The sequence below is a fragment of the Nelumbo nucifera genome, chromosome 5 (genome assembly GCF_055504915.1).
Source record: "Nelumbo nucifera cultivar China Antique chromosome 5, China Antique-T2T, whole genome shotgun sequence".
Lineage (NCBI taxonomy): Eukaryota > Viridiplantae > Streptophyta > Magnoliopsida > Proteales > Nelumbonaceae > Nelumbo > Nelumbo nucifera.
In genome coordinates this window covers 53,268,237-53,285,004 of record NC_142653.1, presented here as the reverse complement: position 1 = coordinate 53,285,004, position 16,768 = coordinate 53,268,237, and the positions used below count along the sequence as shown (strand labels likewise).

Genomic DNA, 16,768 nt, shown 5'->3' with positions numbered 1-16,768 from the left:
TTTTTTTTTCTCAAAGAATAATTTTGGAATTTTCAAATGTTTTAAATCAAATGTGATATCATGTATGTCATATAACTGATGGAATGCAAATGGTTAGATTAAAGTGTCAATTTTTTAGAGCTGATCAGGTACTGCAATGGTACATTTTAAAGTTTGTATACTAAAGTGAGAAAGTGAATATGGACACTCTCTTATTTGATTGTATATGATCAGATTGTTTATATGTTGGATCTATCATTAAAATTGGTTCGGATGTCATGTTTTAAATAAAGAGCTATGGTTTCAAGTTTCATACAAATTAGTTTAGTTCATTTTCAGATTTGATTGTAAGTCGCTTTTAATTCATTTTATTAATAATATATAGTATTTTGGTCATTATAGTTTAATTTATTAATGCTATATATAATGTTCAATATGTAAATTAACACAATCCAATGAATGAGATTCAATTTGGCAAGTTATATAAATGGATGTGGCCGGTAACTGTTGTAAACATGTATGAAGAAATTGAACTTAAATATTTGAAGCACATCAAACCACTGTAGAGGACTGCAGGATGAACAAAATGCAAAACCTAAGTTGTTAAATGAAGTTGCAAGCTGAAAACTATGATGTATCGTGCCACTTGGTCATTGTCTTTAAAATAAACTGTATTCATCCACTATGGTACAACTAGGTTCTTTTGTACTGGTTTTTAAGGTTTTTGTGCAAATTTATTTGTACTATTGCAAAATAATGATAGTACAAATGATTTGAGTGTAGATTCTGATTTATTTTTGTTTCAAATTTTATCTTTTTCTTTTTTTTGGTAGCAGAACAAATAAAGTGAAATAAGACCTGAAGCAGAAAAAAGTAAAACCTAAAACAAAATTAAACAGAAATTGAATTCTTTTCATTTGCACTCCTACACATCTGTACTAATTCAAATAAAATTACAGCACAACCAAAGGCAGCATAAAATACAAATAAAACAAGAACCTAGAGAACCTTTTGAATGCTTTCATGGTCCCTCAAAATAAGCTTTTATATAAAACAAGAACCTGTAGAACCTTTCATTGTACCAATTAATGCATGAATCAACAACTCCGTAATACTTTCTGCGCCAGCTCCTGCTGATAAGAAGAGGAAGAATGATAGCCCAAAAGCCAACTGCATAAAAAATAGCCACACAGGAGAAGAAAAACAGGTCTCCATCCATAAATCTTGATTCTCTTTCTCCAATATTGCTATTGTTGTCTTGTGGTGAAAGGATGGATGGCAATGAACAATTGACTAGCAATGGTGGCCCACAAAGCTCTGAGTTTCCAATATAACTACTTTCAGTGAAAGTTTGAAAGTTATCTGTATATGGGATCTTGCCTGACAGATGATTGAAGGCAACACTGAAGGTAGATAAGGAATGGAGTTGAATTATTTGAGGAGGGATATTTCCTACTAAGCTGTTATGAGAAAGATCCAAGCTCTCCAACTGTTGAAGCTTTTGAAAGGAAGTGGGAATATGGCCTGTTAGAAGATTATTGGACAGATTTAATGAGTGAAGTGCTATCAAATCTCCTATTTCAGTTGGAATACTGCCCGATAGTCTGTTTACTGACAGGTCCATTCCAGTCATGTAGATGCGAGGTTCACCTTGGTAGACGTATGTGTTGTGCTTTGTGAAAAAAGTAATTTTGTAATCGCCAGATATAACTTTTCCATACTCACCATCTGACCCTACATAAAATGGAACCACTGTCTTCCATGAGGTAATATTGTGGAGACAAGAAGGTATGCTCCCAGAGAGATGGTTATGTGAAAGATCCAAGGTATGTAATTGTTGCATTTGGCACAGTGACACTGGAATGGGACCTATAAGATCATTTCCTCTCAACAGAAGAGAACCCGAGTTAGGGAGTATGGGCAGCCAATTTGAAAAATAACCTGACAACTGATTCCTACTTAAGTCTAGTACTTGTAAAGATGGAACACTAGTGGAGGCATTGAAGAAAATGGACTCTGTGAACATATTGCCATCAAGTTGTAAATTAGTTAGTTTGGTCATACCGAAAAATTTTGGAAAAGCACGCAACTTGTTTCCTGACAAGATCAACTCTTGCTAATTAGTGTTATTTTGGGTTAGTCCTTTGGGTACCACACCTATGAAGGCATTGTGAGACAAGTCTAGTGTTTCCACCAAGTTGCCAAATGAGGGAGGAATGCTTCCTCCAAGTCGGTTCATGGACACGCTAAGGAATTCCAACTGTGGAAAGAGACCTTTAATGTTTGAAGGAAGGTGTCCTTGAATTTGGTTGTTTGAAATGTCAAGAATAGAAAGGTTTGACGTTTCATTTTGAAGAGGCATGGGAAAGTGGCCACTTAGAAAGTTATCACTCAATGACAATAAATCAAGTCGAGTGTTATTGTACAACAGTTGGAAAGGAATGATGGGAATGATATAGCGGCTGCCTTTATTGATGGTTTTGCAGTTTTCTAGATTTAAATTTCTCAATTGGAAGGATGGAACCCAATTTGGTAGCTCAGTCTCAATCTCCAGTAGGACATTGTTTGCAAGGTCAATAGTTTTTAGTTTAGAAAGATTAGTAAGATTGTGGAAGGAGAAAACTCCATCCAAATGATTTTCATAAAGATGCAGCTCTGTCAAGTTCCGTAGTTCCCAAATCCCTGCAGCAAGGCGAAGAAGCTCTGTCAAGTGCTGTAATTCCCATATCCCTCAGAAGTAAGTATTTAGTCATTCTATGATGACAACTGCGGCTTCAACGTTGATTCTTAATTTTTATAAGTTGAATATATATAAATGATCTGGATCCACCATGAAATGGTTATTGCCTATCATGTTATTTATCCAAAAAATAGTGACATCACATCACATTTAATCATAAAATTTTATAAAATATTTTTGTTCTGATGCCATTAATGGAATACATATATTTGAAAAAAATTTAATTATTCTCATTTGAAAAACAGAGACTTTTGTTTACCACACTCACAGCATAGCTTTTGCACAAAATTTAAGCATATGGTTGTTAATTAAATAGTATCAATAAACAATAGCTTTTGCACAAAATTTTGCACAAATAGCTTTTGCACAAAATTTAAGCAAGTTGCTAAAAATAGTATCAATAAACAATATCATCATCCTTATGTTAATTAAATATAATTATTAATTAATTTCTAATAAATCTTTTCTTTGCAGCAGCAGCACAGGTATCTACCATTTAACAGTTCTGAGAGTAGAATAATCGCTGTAAAATCTTATTTTAAATGAAGAAGATACTTCAAGTCCAAGCACATGTAGGAATGGCAATGGGGCGGGTTTAGGGCGGGGATTACATTCCCCATCCCCGACCCCGGCCCCCAAATCACCCCCCATCCCTGTTCCCGATCCTCGACGAGAAAGAAACCCCCCTCCATGCCTGACTCCGGCAGGGCCTGTCAAAGACCCGAATCCTCGAGGATTTAGCCATTAACAAAGCAAAAATGGCATTGCGAGTCTAAGAGACTGAGAGAAAGAAAGACTGAGACTGAGAGAGAGAAAGAGAGGACCATTGCGAGTTGAGGCCGGCGACAAGAGAGAGTCCGACGAGCGACGATGATAACAGATTGGTAGTCTGAGAGACTGAGATTGAGTTGCGGTTCTTTCTTCTTTGAGTATCTCTTTCCTCTGTCGAGACTCGAGTGGTAGACTCGTATTTGGCGACGATAGATGTTCGGCAATGTCCGATGTCCGACGGGCAAGTGGTGATAGCGACGACGGTCGGCGATTCGGTGACAAAGACGAAGGAAGAAGAAGACTAACTAGGGTTCACGGTTCAGACTTCTTTGTTTGTGTCTGTCGAAGACTCTAACCTCTGAGTGTTTGTGTTTTTTAAGTTTTAATCTTTAAAATAAATGGATAATAATATAATATAAATATTATATAAATAATATCAATATTATATATTATATTGTAGATAATTATATATTTATTCATCAAGGCAGGGATTGCATTTCCCATCCTCGTCCCCGAACCTAATTGGAGTTTCAGGGGTAGCTCCATCCTCGACCCCGTCAGGGATGGAGAAAATTGCCACCCCTAAGCACATGTTGCACAAGCCCGGATCTACTCCTCACAGCCCGGCGCCTCAAAACATCCTCACAAAATGTGAGGATGCCACGCGTCCTCAAACCCATGTGAATTCTATACACGAGTGGAGGAGCCTAACAGTTGTTAGGCCTCCATTCCGTTAGTCACCCTCCCACCCCCACTCCCCTACCCAAGTCTTATTGGGCATTTTCTAGATTTCTATTCAATTCTCGCTTAAAGCCCTTGCTTCTCCTTTTTTCTCTCTGGCAATGAAAGAATGAAACCCTAATGCCCTCCACCAATTGTAGTGTTTTTTCCAGTGGCTGGCGATCTCACCGGAGAGAATAGATTCCGAAGACAATACCCTATGGTCATTGATGAAACGAAACTCCAGCAATTCTGCTTATTTCTCCTTTCTTGCCCAAACTCTCATCCCTATTCAACTACAACATTAGTTAATTCAGCATCTACGCCTATGCTGAATTCAACAACCTACAAATCTCGTTCTTGTCGAGATAGTAGTTCTCACATTGGGAATAGAACCTCTAGAAGAATTAAATGTGAATCCTCAACCTGTTACTTGAGGAGATTCCGTGTATCCACCATCTTCTATGCTTAAGTGCAATAGTAATATGTTAGCAGACTAGATAGTTGTTTCAACCAAAGCAACTGCCTCTTCATTTGGGACTATAGGAGTTACCAATCAGGGACTGTCAAAGGGGCAACATGCCTATTATTTGAAGCAACATGAAAGGTTAGCTGCCGGAAATGCTGACCATGCAAAAACACCTTCCCATATGGATGATAAAATAACTGAAATCTTCAAATCAGGTTTCTGATATACAATCACATGATCCATCAATCAAAAACTCATCTTCAAATATGAAATAGGAGTCCTCTAAATTAAAAAAACCAGAGCTGTAAGTGCTAAAGGGACATCTAGCACTCGTAAAAGGGATTTATGATCTTGACTTATTCTTTAAAATAAATGGGAATCTCTACTAGAAGTTTAGAAAGATTGGGAGTGGAGGAAGCAATGAGGTTTACAAGGTCATCTCATCCAATTGTACAATCTATGCCCTTAAAAGGATCAAGCTTAAAAGTCATGATTATTTTATTGCATATGATTTATTTTTTCAAGAGATTCAATATCTAAAGAAGCTAAAGGGAAAGAACAACATCATACAACTTATCGACTATGAGATACAAAACTTCTAATCATACAATGTGCTTCTCAATTAAGTATCTCATTAATGCAATAACAGTTATACATTAGAAAAGATTTTGCTGCTGAGTCGCTTACAACTTCTCATCAAACTAATAGAAAAGAACCCGGCCAAGAGAAAGCTGATAACCCAAGAGCAGTTGTTCATGAACTAGTAATTATGCAACACTAAGAAGATGAACAAAGGCTTAGCATTTGTTCATGAACTAGTAAAAAATACAATCTATATGTAAACTAATTATTCATAACGTCAAAAATAGTCATTCGAGCTACGAGAGATTATAGTCACTCCAATTAGAAGTTTTGGCTTACGAACAAAGTAAAAATCAGTCCAATAAGAATTCAAATTGTTTGAAAGTGATGATGCTCAGATTGCTCGAGGACAACATAGTAAATTTGCTTAACTTCCTGGACTGGCTGGCTAGCTGAAGGAGCTAAGGGTTGCCAAGGCGGAGGGCTAGGGGAGCCCAAGGTGTGTTGTGGCCAAGGGCTGGCAAAGGTTGCTCGAGGTTGCCTGAGTTCGGCCAAGGTCTGCTGACGTCGACCAAGGTCAGTCGAGTGCCTACAAGGAAGGGAACATCAAAGGCCCGAGTGATAACCCGAGGTAGGGACTCCGACGGTCCTGTTAATGAGGGCATAGCAAAAAGGGCAGGCAAGGTCTCAGGAGCTCGGACGAGGTCGCCAGAAAGCTAGGGAGCAAGAGAGTTTGGAGAGGTGAAAGTCTGGTGGCCAGATAGAGACCCGTTACCTTGGGGGAGGCATGCCCTATTTATAGTTGAGGTCACCCATAGGCAGATGCATGTAGACGGTTAGGATGCGATTCGGCCCTGACAAGGTGGTCATCCAAGCTCGTCGTGTGGGGTCGCGCCATTGGTCCTACGTTAGGAGCCGAACTCCGCCCTGCTGGACACGCTGATTGGCTACACTCTTGGCCACATGTTGACACACCAGTGGCCTACCAAAGGCGCCAACATCATTTTCCCCCCACTCTCGAGGCCGTGGTGGAGGTCTTAGCTGAGGACCTCGGCTTCAGCCGAAGAGAGTGTCATTCTTGTTGGGAGGTGCTGAGTGGCCTTATACGGTGAGGACCTCTGTTGTAGCCAGGTTGGAAAGAGCGGTCTTCAAGCGTAGAGGTGCTGGTGCCAACTTTGTAGCTGCCAAGGATAGCCCCGTTCGGGAGTGTGGAGATGTCGGCTGCGGTTGGGGCCTTATCGGTGGTAGTTCGGCCCATGAGTGTGCAAACATCATCCTCGGCTTCGAGGGGATTCCACTAGCTATTGTGCTGATTCCACTCCTTGAGGAGGTTGTGGAGGGCTGAAGAGCGCAGAGGCATTGGCCTAGAATCCAAAGAGCTCGGTACTGTGTTTCCTATGGGTACGAGACATGCCTGCTCCCCAGTCATGTACTTCCAATGAGTTGATGAGTCCGTGCGCGGGCCAGGTGTCAGCTTCTAGCTGATCACCACCGTGTGAGGTGTACACGACGAGTGAGTGTGCCGTAACAACACACCAACAAATTCCGGCATCGAGTTTTGTCCAGGTGCGTGGCAGGTCATAGCATTGAAGGCCTAGGTCGTGCCTGAGGTGGGCATCGGGTCACAATCGTACACGTGACGACGGAGGTGTTCCTTTGCATTTGGTGCAGAGGATTGGTCATTCAGGTCAATTTTGGTGGGGAGTCGAGCTTAGCCCCTAGTGGCGGAGGAAGCTTTGACGCGGGCTGGCCTCGGATTTGCTCGCCTAGGTAGGAGAATTCCTATCATTGAACGCCAAGGGCTTACTGCTTAAGTAGGTGTTTGGCAAGGGCCCATTCAGTGACAGGTCAAAAGGGTGCCTTGGCTAGGAGTGTACCTCAGCCAGGAGGGTACCTCGACCAAGAGGGTACCTCGGCTGCTGTGGGTTGTTTGTCATGTTGTCGGTTTGCGGTTTCTATGCGAGGAGGGCAGCAGACATAAAGTTGTAGGCACCCGGGCTGACGTTGCCTCGAGCTGAGGGATGGGCACCCATCACCCAAGGTGATGATGCTTTAAGGCGTGGAGGGGCCACCGAGGTGCGGTGCCCGAGGTGGAGGCAAGCGCTATCCATGGTGATGGAACGAGGTGAGCTTTGATGGTCCTCGGCGAGCCAAGTTGTCAAAGAGGTTGTCGAGGTCTGAGGCCCTTTCTAAGTTGCCCAACATGGAAGTTTTTGCATATCTTGTGACTTTGTCGCAGTTGCATTTCTTTCGTGTAGGGGTCGGTGCCCCCTTTGGAGAGATCACAAGTTGTAGAAATTCCATAACTCAACAACCCATTTGCTCATACACCCATGGGGTAAGGCTGGGGCCGAGTTTCGTCGCCGAAAATACATGGCCCTCTTCCTTAGTGAGAAGGAAAAGGAGGTGCATGCCATAGCTCTCCTAGCTGCCCTTCCCATGGAGGACAAGGTACGTGAACCTATGCACAACTAAGGCTACATGGAGCCCGACCGACGTTGTGAACCGCCTTGGTCTCAACGAGGTGGAGTTGTTCCCTTCAGCATATCTATTCTGCCATGAATTGAGCCGAGCGAAGGGCCGATGCTAGCTCTCGAGCCTGGATGAGGACTTGCTCGCTTGGAGGGTCTCCCCGAGGCCAAAGCCAAAATCAAGGGCCGACACATCAGCTATGGCCGAGGTCCAATAGGTCCCCGGTCAAATGGGGTGAGTAGGCGTATGATCTCCAGCACGTCGTATGCCTTGGGGCTGACGTTTGGTCCAGGCGTGTAACCTTGGTAAAGGTTGTATGTGACAGCCAACCAGTCGTTCGAGGGCGTGTGGCTACTAGAGGGTTGTATGTCGCAGTCAGCCAGTCAACCGTTGCCAACTGGAGGGTCGTGTGCCTTTGACCGATGTCCAGTCCGAGAGTGTAACCTTGGTAAAGGTTGTATGTTGCGGAAGGTTACTTGGTCGAGACAAGAACATATACACTGAGGGTTTGAGGCAAGGTGAGAGAAACTTGCTTTATTACAAGGTGTTTACATGGTTGGTCGAGGCCGAGCTCTTGTGGTTACATGGACCGTCTTGCGAGCAAGCACGAGGCCAAGGTGCTGATGACTGACTACAATCGTAGCTGCTGGGGCGATGTGATGAAGCCAGTGTCAACGTACTGCTTCATATATCCGTGGCAGATGAGAGACTCGATCTCGTCCTAGAGGTCCTAACAGTTCTTGGTGTCGTGGCAGACGCCGCGGTGAAACGTGCAGTATTTTGCTGGGTCACCCTTCTTGGGGTTCCTCTTCCTATTCTCAAGCCATTTCATATACTCCTCCCCTCTTACTTGGATGAGGATCTATGCTCAGGTGGAGTTGAGTGGCATATACTGGTCATAAGATGAGGTCGACAGCTTCTTGTTGTCGCTGTGGCCGTCTTCATGTCGGTGGTCACCATGGCCGCAGTCAGCCTCTCTACCTCGGTGCTTTCCGATCGAGACTTCCTCTGTAGCGATGTACTTTTGTGCCCTTTTCAAGAATTTTATCTTGGTACTAGGCGGTGTCTTGGCGACAAAGCACTTGAGGGCCGACCTAGGGAGGAGGCCTTGGATCGTTGTGTGCATGGAGACCATGGGGTCGAGGTCGCTGACCTCGAGTTCTTCTTTCTTGAAGCAATCGATGTAGGACCATAGGCTCTCACCGTGTCGCTGTTGGATTGCCATAAGCGAGACAACACTCTTTAGCATTGTAGGCTGTTGATGAAGTGGGCAAGGAAGAGGGTTGTGAACTAGTCCTAGTAGCTGATGGAGAAAGGCGGGAGCCCAGAAAACCAACGACGAGCTACCCCCTTGAAGGTCGCCTAGAAAGCTTGGCACATCAATGCGTTGTCGGTGATCTTCTTACCGCATCAAACTATGACTGCAGGTCGGTGATCTTCTGGCCAACAGGCACCTCGGCCTCGTCTAGGTCTCCTCAGAAGTGAGACGGGCCGGCCTTGCTTCTCGGGTTAGTGGATGTGAATGCTTCTCGATTCCTTTTGTCTTGTCGGTCTTCGAGGTAGTTTCGGAGGTCTGAGGCGCGAGGTGAAGGTGGTGCTTCTTGTTGGCAGTGGTGTCCCTGACTTCGACAGTGGTCGCGAGACCGTATGGATTTGTTCTCCCTTTGGCCCAGAGGTTGGAGGGTTCCCGGTGGCTCAGATTGGCCGAGGACAACATAGTAAATTTGCTTAACTTCCTAGACGGGTTGGTTAGTTGAAGGAGCTAAGGCCTGCCAAGGCCGAGGCCGAGGGCTAGGGGAGGTGCACTGTGGCTAAAGGCTGGCGAAGGTTGACCGAGGTTGGCCAAGGTCTATTGAGGTCAGCTAAGGTCGGTCGATGTTGAGGCCGAGTGCTTGCAAGGAAGGGAACGCCATAGGCCCCAAGTGATAACCCGAGGTGGGGACTTTAACGGTCAAGTTAGTGAGGGCATAGCAAAGAGGGCGGGCAAGGTCTGAGGAGCTCGGACAAAGTCGCCAGAAAGCTAAGGAGCAAGAGAATTTGGAGAGATGAAAGTCTGGTGGCCAGAGAGAGACCCTTTACCTTTGGGGAGGCATGCCCAATTTATACTTGAGGTCGCCCATAGGTGGACACATGGAGATGGTCAAGTCAAGATGCGACTCGGCCCTGATAGGGCGGTCATCTGAGCTCGCCGCGTGGGACACACCATTAATCCCGCGCTAGGCGCCAATCTCCGCCCGTGCTGATTGACACGCCAGTGACCTACCAAAAGCGCCTACACCAGAAAGGAAAATGGGAAAATGGTCATCGGTGCCATAGCCTACATGTCAAAAAAAATGAAAAACACCAACAGAGGAAGCCATCGTATTGTCGCCGAAATCTATTATGGCCGGTGAAATCGTTGGTTTCCGGGGAGATCCGTTTGAAAGCAATCAAGTAACCGAACTACCACCTCTCATTCTCCCTCTGTTTTGGTTGTTACCTCATCGGTTTTAAGCTCTCCGTCACCTTCTCAGACCCAACTACATCCCCTATGGTTCGATCCCTGTCTCCAGTTGGGTAGCGCCATTAACTGGGAAAGCCAAGGCGAGTAACCATGACGAGAACCAGACAGGAAATAGAGAGACCCAAGAGCAGAGCCAGTGAGCCTTGTTCTAATTTTTCTTTTTTATCACAAAGAAAAAAATGTCGATGTTTGATGTGGAGAGCTCGTATTTCAAGTTTTGGGTTGGTTTCTGAGTATGAGCGGAGTGCTTAAATGGATGTGAGCTCTCCTTGGAGGAAGAGGAGGAGAGATCAGAGTCGTAAATTTTCATTTTATTTTTCTTTTATTGAATTGTTCCGGTAATGTAAATTTGTGATGAGAAGAATTGATCGGTAGCTTTTTTCATAAATCTTTTTCCTCTGGTTTTTACGTTTTTGAGTTCAGAGACTGAGGATTAAGAACACTGGGTTGCAATGAAGCAGATTTTCCCCAAGATAGAGTAAAGAGATATTGATTTCTGGTACGATCCTAGCTTTTAAAAACTACTAGAAACAGAAACTTGTCTGTTTCACATTAAAACTGCAGAAGCCATTTGATTGAACCACCGACCATTCAGCCAGGCAGATTTGTCTCTTACAGTGAATAATTGTAGAAGCCCAGATTTGTGTTTATGACAAACAGAGATCAGCTATTCAGAATGGTAGAGATGATTGATTTTAATCCAATGGCTGGTTGGAGATGGGTCTAAAAATAACTGTTGAAAGAGAGAAGAATTCCATTCAACCGAGATTCTTGTTTTTTCTCACAGAGGCAGAGGAGGAAGACGAGCAACAGTACCACTGCCCTTCTTTGATATTTTCCCCCCAAAAAGCTATCTTCTTTAGCTATTATACGAAAACATTATTTTTTATTAATATTAAGGGTAAAAATTACTCTTATCTGCTAGAAACCCTATATTCTTTATACAAATATAAACATTTTTATACCATACCCTTGACAAGAACAGCCGATGAGGCATTGAAAATGTTTCCTGATAAATAAAATGATTCCAGATTACGAAATATTTGGCATCCTGCTGGTAAAGGTGGTACACTTTCAATATTACCAAGTTCCAATTCTTTGACATTGGTGGCTTTGCATAGATCTGCACACGTTAATACCAAATATTTTATTAAAGTTTGATAAACAATAGATGATCATTTTAACTTTTATTTAGTGTTGGTACTTTGTACAAGTAAAAGGTTGATCTTTTTTTTATGTTATTAGTAATTAAATAACATATCATATGAATTTTCACTAATTCACTGGATGCGGTGCTTCCCTTTAACCTCATAACCTGTGTATATAGACATACCGTTCCTGCAGAGTATCACCCTTGAAGTGGAGATCTTTAATCCCAAATATTGTAGAAGAGCCATTCATGTCCAAAAGGCAAGGGGGTAAGCTTTCATCAGTTAGATCATCTACACTTAGATAAAGTGACAGGTTTTTCGCTCCACAGAATGCTGAGACAACACCAAAAACAAAGAGAAAACAGAGTATGATTGTCGGATTCAAAAATTATACTCTTTGGCTCTTTGCACATGCATGCACTTAATATTCCAAATTAACTTACTTGCTCCTTTTATATAAATTAATTCAGTGGTAACTAATTAGAGCTTATTTGTTGCCACGTGTCTGCGTCATATCATAATTCATGTTGTTTAATAAACGATTACCTGTTAATAGCGAAGAGGAGATATTGCGTTGATTCCGAGCCAAGTAGGGAAGAGCACGTCCTAGGCACCCAGGGAGTCCATAGTTGCTAAGATTGTTCCCACTCACATCTAGATACTTGAGATTGTGCAATTCACATAATGCTGTGGAATCCAATAAATTGATATATAAATAATATTTTCGTCAATAAAGCATGGATTCTCTTCCAAAGCGTTATTTCATATGTTGGCAAAATTAATTAAATTCAACTATTTGATTGTGATTTGTGAACCACCTAGTGTTATTTATTCTGGAATTTCTATCTAAATCTAATCCATGCACAGAGGTCTTGGTGTGAATAAATAACTAAAAGAAAAGAAATAATTAATACATGTAAATACAAGGTTTTAAAAATTGATCTAGAAATGGAATCGTTCTAGCTATCAGTTTTCGGGTCAGTAGTGATTCAGCCATTCGGATTTAACGGTTCGGAGAGTTTACATAATTAGGGTAAATATTTATATGAGATTTGAGAAAGAAAGAAAAAAGAGATATCGGCTGAGAAAAGAAATAGAATTGGAGAACAAATATTGTCCGCTGAGAAAGAAAAAAGGAAGAAAGAAAGAAATGAAGGAGAAAGGAAAAAAAAAAAAAGAAGAGAAGGGAAAGGAAGGAGAGGAGGGAAAGGAAGAGGAGAAATTGATTCAACACTCACCAGCGACGGTGACAAGAAGGTGGTGGCAACAGATGCAGATCTGAGCTCTGAGTTCTCGGACCTCAGATCTGACATCAATTTCTCTAAAACACATGTAGTCCTCTTCTTCTTCTCTCTCTTTGTGCTGGATCTCAGATCTGAGTTCTCCTCTGTGTAACTTTATATTGTGAACCGCTGTTTAGGTTAAATGAATCAACGGTTCGACTGTCCGAATCAGCGGTTTTCTAATGAAGTTAATAGTTTTTGACCCAAGAACAGGTTAGGGGTGAAACAGAACCAATTGCTTGAATGATTTCCAGGCTGAATGGTTTGGGCGACAACGGTTCAAAAACATTGTACAAATATTAGATGATACAGGCATGTAACTAATTAATTAGTAATTACCTTGTGGCATGATCCAACCTCCAATGTTGTTGTCAGCCAAATTTAGGGATTGCAAGTGTTGTAAGTGAGTAAAAATGGTAGCATTTGGGTACCATTTTTCTACTCCTGCATCTCCTAGTTCATCAGAAATATCAATTCCAACCACTCGGGATGTTGAAGAAGATGAGTCATCACACTCCACCCCTTTCCATTCACAGCAATTGTCTCCAACCCAATTATTTGCATGATTGTTGTGGTTGAGTGAATCTTTGAACTGTAAGAGAGCTAATCTTTCCTCCTCCATACACCCTTGAACTTGGCACCCCCAAATGCACAAACACAAATAATAATAGTAGATAACAAGGCCCACGTACAACGTTCCCATGTTGCAGCGAAGCCAATATCTAATGTCCATACTGGGATTTGCAGACTAGAAAAAAGGAAGAGGGAGCAGTGAACAGATGAGAGAAGACCCCTCTAGCTAGCAACCTATCTCGAATTATAGGTACAGCAGACATCAATTGTTGTAAACGCGCATATGCCAAGTCATTATCTTTATTAGGGATTGGGCTCCAGGAAATTAACTGTATAATTGGATATTGAATAATTCAGGTTTCGTTTGTTGTAGAATGACAGGATGAGAGTCCTGTAAACTATCAGCATTTAATATGGGGCCTCCTTATTGAATTCGATATGAACCCCATAAATGAGATTTCATTCAAAAACCTTGTATTTATAGCTTCTGTAAATTTTCATAGCTTCTGAAATTTTCATTCAAAAACCCCATAAATGAGAGTCCTGTAAACTATCTATAAAAGTGTGAATTTATTTATAGCTTCTGAAATTTTCATTGGACAACAAAAACCTCCTCTCTAAAGTGAATTGAAAAATAAATAAAGGCAAAATTGTTATTTTATATCTTCATTTATTAATTAATTGATAAAAGGACATAAAACTATTTTTCTTCAATAATTGGAAAATAAGATATAGCGAAAATGTCATTTTACACTATTCATTTAATGGTTTTTTATATTTATATTATTATTAAAATTGTGAATAATGGTGTGGAACTTTTATTTGTCTAAATTACCCCAATTTTTTTTTTTTTAATTTGGTCATTGTCTAATTTTAAGAACAGAAATATAATTTGAAAAGCTACTTTTCTATTCATTCAAATCCCTCTCTTTAAGTTTCATATTTAAAGTATTAACTTTTACAAACAATCATTGAATCCTATTCTTGACTAGAATACTCTTATTTTTTAATTTGGTCCCTCTCTAATTGTGAGGGTACAAAACGTAATTTAAATTACTACATTTCTCCTCATTCAATTCCATTTCATTAAATCTTATTTTAGAGTATTAACTCTTGTTTTTCAATGAATCTTGTATTTAAGATATTATTTTCACAAAATAAAAATAAATAAGTTCTATCTTATATCTATACATGCATTCAATACTTTTAAATTTTAATGGTATAAAATACATGTTTTTTAATAATTACTCAAAAGTGGAACTGTTTTTCCATCATAGTGGTGAATAAGTAATTCAAAAATTGGGCACATCTCCAATGTTTTATATACATTAATGAAATCTAATAAAAAAGAAAGAAAAACTAAAGAAGTAACTTGTCCAACTTTGGAATAGATTGTGATGTATATAATTGGAATACATATTTACTCTTCATATATATATAGTACAAAATCCTTGCATGAAAATATAAGACTCAAATATAATAGCTGAAGCTCAGTTTGGAAGGAGTATAAATACAAGTATGTAGAGTGTAAAACATTGTATTTTGTATTATTTTGAATGTATTTGTACTGTACATATTTGAATTTCCAAACTTGAAGGGAAATTCAGGTAGAGTAATCCATTAAGGGTATTTTTTTTCTAAGAAGAGTATTTGATATGTTTTTTAGGTGGATTCTGCAATTCATGTGGCATGTACAGGTATTTTTACTAAAGGACATTTTTTATGGTCGCCTTCAGTATTGACAATAATGAGGCCTGATATTGTTTACTCTATCAACCAACTTAGTCAGTTTTTCAATCAGCCTCTTGAAGCTCATTGGCTAGCAGCTCTCTGCATCTTGCACTACCTGAAAGGCACTGTTGGCTTTGCAATTTTATTCTCTGTTTCCAGTTCTCTCTCTCTCTCTCAATGCCTACAGTGATAGTGATTGGGGTGTTTGTAGTTTTACTTGACGTTCCATCACAGTTCTTGGAGAGCAGCCCTATCTCATGAAAGTCCAAAAAGCAATATCCACTGTGGCTCGTTCATCTATGGAGGTGGAATATCATTCCATGGCTAGTAAAAACTGTGAACTTCAATGTTGCATTGTCTACTCTAAGATTTGGGTGTTCCCTTCTCTTCCTCCTCAATTTTATGTGACAACAAGGCTGTCTTGTCCATTTCCACCAATCCGGTGTTTCATGAGCGAACAAAACACATCAAAATTGATTGCCATTTCATTAGAGAAAAACTCTAGTATAGACTCATTTGACCATTTCACATTTCCTCCTCACAACAAATTGTAAACGTGTTTACAAAGGCACTTGGTTGGGAACAATTTCAGGAGCTCATCAGCAAGTTGGCTCACACCATTTTTTCGCCAACTGGAGGGGGAGTATTAGAGGCATTTTCTAACAGAACACTAACACTTACCATTGAGTTAGGAGTTATCTGATATTCATGTTGTTGTATTTATCCAACTTAGTGTTTATCTTTCCTTTTCCTTCATATTTTCTTTTACTTCTTGCATATAAACACCTGTACTTCCTGTTATTGCACATAAGTTTTCTATCAATATCAAAAATCTCTCATAAGTACTTATCACTCTGGAATGAATAGATTTGCTCAAGTCCATTTCAAACTAAAAATTTTCCATGTAAGTTTCCATAGACCACTGCCTGAATGTTATATTTAGCTATTTTAATTTTGCAGGGGGCGGTCTTGGGAGGAACACCATGTCACCACCTTCTTGTCATAGTGGCGGCAATAGTCTTGTGTGTTCTTTAGTGTGGATGAGAAATTGGTGGGCGTGGACTAATCCACACCACACCCTATGGCAGGGACCAATCCACACCACACCTTAGTCCACATCTGTTCTAAACTATGGACAAACTATGTGGATTGGACCAATCCACCCCTATAATGGCATTCTGTAGTGTGGTGTGGACAGTCCACACTACACTTTTTTGATTCCATGTATCTCATGTACATGGAATGAATGATATACATAGTTAATCATAAATATCTAATTTTGGCATTTTGTATGATAAAGATTTTAAAAAATGCATCAATGAATTAATATTAACTAAAAAATATCAATTTTTTTATAAAATAATAGTAAAATAATAAAAAATTTATAAAATATATATTAAATATTTAGAAAATATTATTTCATTGATAAAAACATTAAAAAAATATAAAAATTAAAAAATTAAGTAAGATAATTAATATTTTATTGACAAAAATATTAAAAACAATATTTAAACAATTGATAATAGAAATTTTTGCAAAATAAGCATGGCATCTAATGATTAATGCAAACTAATAATCCATTGATTCTTGCACTAGTTGTAAGGCAAGCATAATATCAAAATATTGTTTAATTGGTCTCTTACAATGGTGCATGGATAAACCACCACACTTAAAACTAGTACTTATAGTACTAAAATAAATAAAAGGACAATCATTATAAGAGAGATAAAAAGAAGAATGCAAAGTATGTTGCACCCACAGCATGTAAGCAGCATAATATCTAACTTGTGGAAT

At 40.2% G+C, this 16,768-nt stretch overlaps 1 protein-coding gene across 5 annotated transcripts; it reads right to left on the bottom strand.

The window, feature by feature from the left end:
• Nucleotides 1-870: 870 nt before the first annotated feature.
• LOC104596737 (receptor-like protein 56) lies at nucleotides 871-13,516 on the bottom strand. Of its 5 annotated transcripts, XR_016076678.1 has the most exons (6): nucleotides 13,010-13,516; nucleotides 12,626-12,799; nucleotides 11,934-12,074; nucleotides 11,570-11,720; nucleotides 11,207-11,359; nucleotides 871-2,661 (listed from the first exon to the last, which is right to left on the bottom strand). XR_016076678.1 is itself a non-coding variant. In XM_088888869.1 (5 exons), exons 1-5 carry the CDS (start codon nucleotides 13,401-13,403, stop codon nucleotides 2,619-2,621), a joined length of 903 nt encoding a protein of 300 aa, XP_088744995.1. In that variant the 5' UTR covers nucleotides 13,404-13,516; the 3' UTR covers nucleotides 871-2,618. The 5 variants fall into 5 exon arrangements, 3 of the variants coding, with proteins under 3 accessions (XP_088744995.1, XP_088744994.1, XP_010256317.1); XR_016076679.1 differs by lacking the exon at nucleotides 12,626-12,799 and having other exon boundaries at nucleotides 13,010-13,505; XM_088888869.1 differs by lacking the exon at nucleotides 11,207-11,359.
• Nucleotides 13,517-16,768: the final 3,252 nt, after the last annotated feature.